The sequence below is a fragment of the Sinocyclocheilus anshuiensis genome, unplaced genomic scaffold (genome assembly GCF_001515605.1).
Source record: "Sinocyclocheilus anshuiensis isolate Anshui unplaced genomic scaffold, SAMN03320099.WGS_v1.1 scaffold728, whole genome shotgun sequence".
Taxonomy (NCBI): Eukaryota; Metazoa; Chordata; class Actinopteri; order Cypriniformes; family Cyprinidae; genus Sinocyclocheilus; species Sinocyclocheilus anshuiensis.
In genome coordinates this window covers 695872-705012 of record NW_015555767.1, presented here as the reverse complement: position 1 = coordinate 705012, position 9141 = coordinate 695872, and the positions used below count along the sequence as shown (strand labels likewise).

Below are 9141 nucleotides of genomic sequence, written 5' to 3'. Positions count from 1 at the left end.
TTAGAGACTTCTGCCTCAGAGAGTGGAGATAAGGATGAAAAAGAGTGTATGTTTGCTGGTAAGATGTGTTTGACAGTTTGTGTTGTGGCAAATTGTGCACTGAGGTTCGTAATTTTATTAATGAAGAATGTGGCAAAATATTAATAATAATAAAATAATATTAATTTTAATGATTAGTTAAATTAAAATGACATTTGTTGAGGGAACAAACTAAAATAAGTAATACAATGTCAGCTTACATCTACTTTATATCATATTAAGCCATCTTGCAGCCCCCTTGGAAGGGCACCTAGTGGGCCACCGGACCCCTGGATGAGAACCACTGCACTAAATGGTTACCAATTGAGGATTGTGTTTTCTTCTCCTACTGTAGAATAGTATCGCTCAGCTGCCACTGGAGGAGCTGGACAGGATTCAGCAGTACCTGCAGACCAGTGGCCTTGCGCAAAGGTAAAGCGCCTCATCAGTTTACTTCTGATCTATTTGTTTTGTTGCTGTTGATAAGAAGATCTCCCAAAGCTGCTTTTTAAAATGCCCTTTTTTTTTTTCTTATGTCAGGCATCAGCGGTTCTACTCACTACTGGACAGGTTCAGAGACACTGTTGCTGAAGATACCACGAGCCCTGCCGCCCCCATCACATCGCACCCACTGGATGGGGACCCACCCCCTCCCCCTGAAAATGTGGAACCCAATAAAGTATGAATTACTTTGGTTTCTAGCTGAAAATAGCTGTAAAATCCTTAGCAAAAACATAACATTACTATTGTGTGTGTGCATTGCAGGAGTGGTATGTTGCTCTGGTGAAATCTCAGTGTTGTTTGAGACGTGAAGGAGCTCTATATGAAACTACAGAGCTGCTGACAAAACTTCCTCAATCTGACCTGAACGCAATCATGACCTGCAAGGTAAAGACCAAATAGACGCACGCATATATCTCATTTTATAACATGAACAGACACTGAAGTCGTGTTATTTTATATTGCAGGACTTTAACTTGTGTCTGCTGGCTTCATGTCTGAGTGTTGGGGTACAGAGGGTGTGTAAGGATCATGGGACGGTTATATTTGACACAGCTCAACAGGTGGCCTTCGAGCGATTGGCTGGTGTCATTGAGCTCCTCCCTTCCCCTCATCAGCCCCTCCTACCCTCCTCCAAAATGTGTGCGGACTATTGGCAGAAGCTTAATCAAGTCTACAGTGAGTCGCAATCAGAATGAAGCTTATTCACTCCAAACAATATGCCTACTCATGCACAAAAAACTTTTTTGAATTAAAAAAAGTTTATATTTGAATAATCTAATGGCACATTCGTATATTCATGTTTTCTAATGTTGGTTAATGCTCACACTGGTATTTTAAGAACCTAATCAAATATTAATTGAATAAAATCTAATAATTTTACATTAATTTTAATTCATTATTAGCTTTTCATCAACTCACAAACCCCCTCCCGAACCCCTGTTTGGGTAACCACTGGCTAACAACAAACCAAATCTGTTCCTCTACATTAGGTGGCACTGATCAACATACAAATGTGTACAATACTATAATCAAGGCAAAGGCAAACTTTGTTTAACATTGCTGTGGTCACTGCAAAATCCCCATCCTTACATTTGTGTTATCTCATTGTTTTGATGATTTTATGATTATTATTATAACAACATGGTGAAAATAGTAATAAAAATAAAATGAGTAGATCTGTCCAAATTTTCGTAGGTGTAAGTACATAGGAATTATCCTTTGTGGCAAATGCTGCAAATTATAGTGAAGTGGTAATGAACACACTCTCTTTGCATGTGTTTATGTGTGTGGTTGCAGGTGAGCCTGGGTTTTATCAGACAGTGTTGAGTCTGTGTGGCGTGTTGAGTCAGTACCTGCTGTCTCTGTCCAAACTGCCGTCCTCACTGCACATTCCCAAAGACAAAGAGACACTCATTACCACCTTCAGCACCCTCGCCATAGAGGTAAGACTGATGCATCCTTTGCAAATGGGATGATTTTATATGGAATATTCTAGTGGTTGACCAATATGGATTGTTTGATAATTTGAAAATGAATCAATATTGAAAGAAAGATCTTGATTATGTAATTCTCTTATAGTATTTATCAGAAATAAACTTCTTAAAAACGTGAATAAAAAGGAAGTAAACACTGTAACCGACAGTACAATCTCAATGCTGTTAAAGGGGTCATATGATGCGATTTCAAGTTTTCCTTAGAGCAGACTGCGCTTGTCGGAAGGAGGGACTTTGTAGAAAACGAAGCGTTTGAGAGAGGCGGGGCATAGAGGACTTACAGTAATGTACAGTATTTGAAAAATAATGTGTTTTTTAAACATTAAAGCATGTCAACATATTCTGTTACACCAAATACACAAAATAATGATCTTTAAAAAAGCATCATATGACCCCTTTAAAATAAAAGCCTCGGCACTGTGAAAATAAATGTTTGGCACACATTGGTCAAACAGACAAACTTACCGGGTGATGCCAGTAAGTAAAAAACAGAGATGTTAGATATACAAAGACATTCCTATTACTTATGAATGGGAGAAAGTGCAACGCGCAATATGGCGGAACAGTCCCGCCTTCTCAGTAAAAGAGCCAGTCGCCAGTTGATAAAGTCATCAGCTTAGTCTTTTAAATTAGTCTTAGTCCTGTGTCAAATGTACTTTTTAATTATTACCATATTTAGTCAACCTTGACCTGTTTTTGTTTAGTCAAGTTTTAGTCGGTTAAATGTCTGAGCATTTTAGTCTAGTTTTAGTCAACGAAATGCTGTATAATGGTTAAACTGAAAAAAATATTTTTTGCTCAAAATTATTATCGCAATGATTGTCATTTGAGAAATGTATTTTTAAATTTCAGTTATTGTACAAATCATGTGGACTCATGCACATGGTTTATTTTACCTTATCTAGTGTACTGATTTATTATAGGCTATTTAATATATAAATGAATATCAAAGACTTAGATTAGCACTCTCTGTGTCTACATTATGAAAACTAACAAAACAAACAAAAACAAACAAAAAATAGTTTAACAGTGAAATTCCTAATAGTAATTCCAAATTGCAATGGAATTATTGGAATTGCACTGCTCCGGCTGTGTGTGTGCACTTGGATGGGTTAAATGCAGAGCACAAATACAGTGTGTGGGACACCATCCTTGGTCACATCACTCACTCACTCACTCACTCAATGATGTTTCTCTATTAAAACAACAGCGGTTGAGTAAGTGCATTTATTTAGCAACTACAATCATAAACAAAATACTCGAGATCTCATGACAGAACACAGACAGACTGAATGACACTTTCATTTAAGCCGAACATCTCACATGGAATTCGCTAAACTCCAGCTTACTTGTTTGTCTGTTTTCAGATCATCGTTGGCGCTTCCGCAATGTAGAGCGAGCGTGTGCGCATGGTTGCCAGATTGCAAAACTTAAGCAAAACACCGGGCAGAAAATGTAACCTTTTAGCAGAGAAGCTCTGATTTGGGGATTTGAACTCTTGATATCTGGCAACCGCACACATGAAAGCTCACGTAGGAGAGACGTGTACAGCAGTCCACAATAATATTTTGTCTCTTTCTTTTTCTCGACAATAACAAAGAAAAAAAAAATGTGGTATAGTTTTTTTTATACAGTTTAGTCTCGTTCATAAACAAAATACTCGAGATCTCATGACAGAACACAGACAGACTGAATGACACTTTCATTTAAGCCGAACATCTCACATGGAATTCGCTAAACTCCAGCTTACTTGTTTGTCTGTTTTCAGATCATCGTTGGCGCTTCCGCAATGTAGAGCGAGCGTGTGCGCATGGTTGCCAGATTGCAAAACTTAAGCAAAACACCGGGCAGAAAATGTAACCTTTTAGCAGAGAAGCTCTGATTTGGGGATTTGAACTCTTGATATCTGGCAACCGCACACATGAAAGCTCACGTAGGAGAGACGTGTACAGCAGTCCACAATAATATTTTGTCTCTTTCTTTTTCTCGACAATAACAAAGAAAAAAAAAATGTGGTATAGTTTTTTTTATACAGTTTAGTCTCGTCTTTTATCGTCAACAATATTGCATGTTGGTATAGTCACAGTTATCGTTTATTGACCTTATTGTTGTCTCGTCATTGTCTCGTTTTAGTCATGGGAAAAAAGCTTGTCAATGAACATTTTTCGTCGACAAAATTAATGCTAGCATAGCATGCGCATTGGCTGGTCTATCCTGAAAAATAAGATTTTTTTAATGCTATAAATATAAATATAAATAGGGTTTTATTTTTTCACAAATTTCCTTTTATTTTTTAACAAAATGTTGTGTTTTACATTTCAACTTTTAAGTACCAAAAGACCAAATAAAATAATCAAAAAGGATTTGTAATCAATTGAATTCATAAAACTTAAGTAATTTTATAATTGAATTTAATTTTAACAATAATAGTGCCCTAAGAATTTTTTTCAGAAACTCTTTTGTCTGTTTTTGAAGTTTTTTGGATTCTGTGTTTTTAATTTAACTGATCCTTTAAAATGTATTACAATACAGTTTGAACAATTCCTTTTTTGGCAAGCAAAGTGCTGCACAACAGAGATTTACTATTTAAAAATTAAAAAAAATTGTGATATTCCTTAAATAGTGTTTAATAAAGATTATTATTATTATTATTATTGCTTTAAGAAAGTATCTGACGAAAGTTTTATCAAATGACTTGGTGAAGTGAACTCTCAGCGCAGCTCTGGAGATGTAGTTCATGTGAAGTGTCTTCAAATAGTGAGATGTCACTTGAGAATGTGTGTAGTAGACAAAACAGCTCCATATCTTCACACATAGATGTGCAGAACTTGCAGACATAATATTTAAATATCAGTCTTTTTGTGGTTTAATATCCACAGACAGACAGTTTGATTAAATGGATAGTTCACCCAAGAATGAAAATTACCCCATGATTTACTCACCCTCAAGCCATCCTAGGTGTATATGACTTTGTTCTTTCAGATGAATACAATCGGAGTTATATTTAAAAATGTCCTGGCTCTTTCAAACTTTATAATGGCAGTGAATTGGGTGTCAAGATTTTGAAGCCCAAAAAAGTGCATCCATCCATCATGAAAAGTACTCCACACGGCTCTGGGGGTTAATAAAGGCCTTCTGAAGCGATGCGTTTGTGTAAGAAAAATATCAATATTTAAAACTATATAAACCATAATCTCTAGCTTCCCCTAACTGTCATATGTGCGTTCACGAGAGAGTTGCGTTTCAGCATATGATGTAGGCATAACGTCCTATATAAATAAAAGCCACTCAGCGCATGTTTCTCTTTCTGTATCTGTAGGTGGTGGTTTGGCGTTTGCTGCAGGATCAGCTGCCTCTGAGTGTGGACATGCAGATGAGTCTGTCGTGTCTGTGTCTGGCTCTCCAGCAGCCGGCGGTGTGGACACACTTCGCCTCACACACCTACCTCACACACACCTGCTCCATTGTCCACTGTATACAGCTCCTCATCCACGCAGGTGTGTGTTGCAAAACTCTGGAAAAGACGGCCTAATAAAACCTTATAAAAGTGCAATCAAAATGTATATTCATTTTGTGATTATGATGTTATGTGTGTTATGTAGTCGCTGTTGGTCCTGGTGACCAGCTTCTGAGGCCGGAGCGGAAAACAGAGCAGTCAGAAGACCAGTTGGACGCTGCAGATAGTAGGTTAACACATATATGTTACACACTGATCCATGATGACCACAACAACAAGCGTTAATGTCACGGTTGTTTTTTTAAATTTTTAAATTTTTTTTAAGAACAACTTGAATGGCGGTGTTGTGAGATCATGGCCGAGCTGGTTGAAGGGCTGCAAAGTGTGCTGGCTCTGGGTCACCACAGAAACAAGAACATTCCAGCGTTCCTTACACCTACCCTACGGAATGTCATCATCAGCCTGGCCAGGCTGCCCATTGTGAACAGCTACACCCGAATCCCACCACTGGTGAGAGACAATGATTGAGTGTTTATGCGTTCATTGTGTTTATGTGTGTTTAGAAGCATATGAAAGTGTTTGTTTGTTTGATTTAACAGGTCTGGAAGCTGGGCTGGTCCCCCAGGCCGAGTGGAGAATTTGGCACAGCATTGCCAGAGATCCCTGTAGAGTTCCTGCAGGAGAAAGACGTCTTCAGAGAGTTCCTCTACCGCATTAACACTCTGGGTATGAGAGACTAGTTTCAGAGTTTGTGTCTCTTTAAAAGTAGTCATGAAATTTTACGATATCTTACAGAATCTTTGATTTCTTTGTTACATCACTCAAAAATGAATACAATTAAAAGAATTACAGATAGTAAAGACGTATGTGGAGGCATAAGATAATTTAAATAGTACCTTAAATAGGTAAGCTACTATGTCAAATTACTGATTAAGTTGCGTATACACAACAGTTCAAAAGTTTGGGGTAAGATTTATTTATTTTTTTTCATTATTAAGAAATTAATTTTATTCAGCAAGGATGCATTAAATTGATCACAAGTGACAGTTAAGACAATTATGTTGTTACAAAAAAAAATTATTTTACACATAAATGCTGTTCTTTTGAACTGTCTATTCGTCAAAGAATCCTGAAAAAAAATGTATCAAAGTTTCACTGATAATAACAATAAATGTTTCTTAAGCATCAAATCAGCATATTAGAATGATTTCAGAAGGATCATGTGACACCTTTCATCTTTCAAAGATTAAAAAATACAAACACATTATACAAGAAACACATCTGATTGTTAAAAACCAATCTGTCCTATATAAAATACCTATTTAGTGTATTTTTGCATACATTTTTTACACATGCATTCGTTCACAAGTGAGAAACGTAACATTTTTAGCACTATTTGGATTGTGAAATGTTTAAATTAATTAGTAGACAATTAATTTAGTCACACTTCTATATTAACAGATGTGCTTCATACAATCTGTCACTCTGTTGGCGTCAGGCAAACCTCATGTGTAGTGCTTTTTATAATAAATGATTATTAAGCAGTTTGATTCATTCATGTGGTCTTGCAGGCTGGAGCAGTCGGACACAGTTTGAGGAGACGTGGGCCACTCTGTTGGGAGTGCTGGTCACTCAGCCAATCACGATGGACCAAGAAGAGGAAACCCAGCAAGAGGTAAATCATTCAACTTCTACCAAAAATAAAAACACTCATCCAGGTTTTGGTATTGGATAAGATGTGTCTGTTTGTGTCACAGGAGGATATGGAGAGGACTCAGATCAATGTACTGGCGGTTCAGGCCATCACCTCTCTGGTGCTGAGTGCCATGACTTTGCCAACAGCAGGAAACCCAGCAGTCAGCTGCCCTGAACAGCAAGCCCGCAACAAAAGCCTCAAAGCTCTGGACACCAGGTATGTACACATTTATATTATTCATTTGTTGGGCCTCTAGGTTTAGATGTGGATCATACGTTTGTGTGTGTTTTGTAGGTTTGGTCGCAAGCTGAGTGTGATTAGAGGTATGGTTGAGCGTGAGATTCAGGCCATGGTGTCAAAGAGAGACAACATCGCCACACACTTCCCCTATCATGCCTGGGACCCCGTGCCATCCTTATCATCCTCAACGGCAGGTCAGCCGAAAGATCCTCTTGCTCTATATATGTACAGTCTCTTGTCGTATTCTTGACCTTTGTGTGTATGTGTTTATATCTGCATGTTCAGGCACCCTCATCAGCCATGAGAAACTCCTGCTGCAGATTAACACAGAGAGGGAGATGGGCAACATGGACTACAAACTGGGTCAAGTTAGTAAACTGACTATTCTACAAACCTTGATTTTATTAACATTTATCTGCATATTTGATTCACGCTTATTTCATTTAGAGTTTAAACTCATTCACTTCACACACTTATTGTTGCGTATTAATTTTAGAGGTTGATGTAGCTTACTTGTTATCCAGCAAACACAAGGAATATGCCATATATTTGTTCTATTATTCGGTAGAATTTGTTAATCGCTATGAAGCTATTATCCAAGACTTTCTGAATAAGGTATTTGGCTTCAGGCACATTCCTGCTTAAAATATCAATCCTGTACACTTTGCAGGTGTCAATTCACTCCGTGTGGTTGGGAAATAACATCACCCCTCTGAGGGAGGAGGAGTGGGGTGAGGATGAGGAAGATGAAGCAGATGCTCCAGCACCTGCCTCACCGCCATTATCGCCAATCAACTCCAGGTCAGACTTTTACAAAGTTACTAGCAGAACAGCTCTTTAAAACCAGCATCCTCCAGACTTCACACCCTGCATTGTCTTTCTTCTCGTCCTGTCCAGGAAGCATCGTGCTGGGGTTGACATCCAATCCTGCTCTCAGTTCCTTCTAGAGCTCTACAGTCAGTGGATCCTCCCTGGCAGCCCCAGTAGCAAGAAGACTCCTGTTGTGCTCCTCAGTGAGGTGGTCAGATCGGTGAGTCTATGCTTAGCATTTCATCAGCCTTTTTATGTTGTATAGTAGGGCTGGGCGATATAGCTAAAAATGTATATTTCAATATTTTTCCAGATTTTGACGATAAATTATATATATATTGAAATTTTTCCATTTATTCTCAAAAAAAAAAAAAAAAAGGTTAAATGGTGGGGTTTTTGGCCCCAATGAAAAAGGCATGATCTGTATAGAACAGCTATTGTTACGAAATACCTACCAATTTTCTGCTAAATCAACACTTGTTTAAAGAAACCTGGACGTAGTGCCACTTGCTGCTTTTTACGAAATGAACACAAAAGGAACATTTAAAATCAATGAAATAAAAAAATTTGAAATTCACACAAAAAGTGCTATTTTGGTAACATTCTATTTTGGTCATTTTGAAGTGACGTCTAGCAACTGACATACTGTGTGTTTAATATGGAGTAATGAATGCTGAAAATTCAGCTTTGCATCACAGGAATAAATTACATTTTAAAATGTATTTAAATAGAAAACATATATTAAATTAATTATTAATAATTCTTAATATATAATATATATAATTGATTATTATTATCTAATGTTATATTATTTATATAGTTAATATTTCACAGTATTACAGTTTTTTCTGCATTTTTGATCAATGAAATGCAGCCTTGGTGAGCATAAGAGACTTCTTTAAAACACATTAAAAAAATCTTAC

The 9141-nt window shown here is 37.2% G+C and overlaps 1 protein-coding gene across 2 annotated transcripts in view; it reads left to right on the top strand.

Moving 5' to 3' along the window:
* LOC107674220 (huntingtin-like) overlaps positions 1 to 9141 on the top strand; it is a 49382-nt gene that overhangs the window by 32936 nt on the left and 7305 nt on the right. For both annotated transcript variants that reach the window (XM_016468134.1, XM_016468133.1), the window contains exons 44-58: positions 374 to 450; positions 559 to 697; positions 784 to 906; positions 987 to 1197; positions 1819 to 1964; positions 5335 to 5512; positions 5618 to 5698; positions 5798 to 5982; positions 6072 to 6198; positions 7044 to 7147; positions 7230 to 7384; positions 7463 to 7602; positions 7694 to 7776; positions 8079 to 8209; positions 8306 to 8438. In XM_016468134.1, coding sequence (XP_016323620.1) covers positions 374 to 450; positions 559 to 697; positions 784 to 906; positions 987 to 1197; positions 1819 to 1964; positions 5335 to 5512; positions 5618 to 5698; positions 5798 to 5982; positions 6072 to 6198; positions 7044 to 7147; positions 7230 to 7384; positions 7463 to 7602; positions 7694 to 7776; positions 8079 to 8209; positions 8306 to 8438 — 2013 coding nt within the window. The remainder of the gene's footprint in view (positions 1 to 373; positions 451 to 558; positions 698 to 783; positions 907 to 986; positions 1198 to 1818; positions 1965 to 5334; positions 5513 to 5617; positions 5699 to 5797; positions 5983 to 6071; positions 6199 to 7043; positions 7148 to 7229; positions 7385 to 7462; positions 7603 to 7693; positions 7777 to 8078; positions 8210 to 8305; positions 8439 to 9141) is intronic.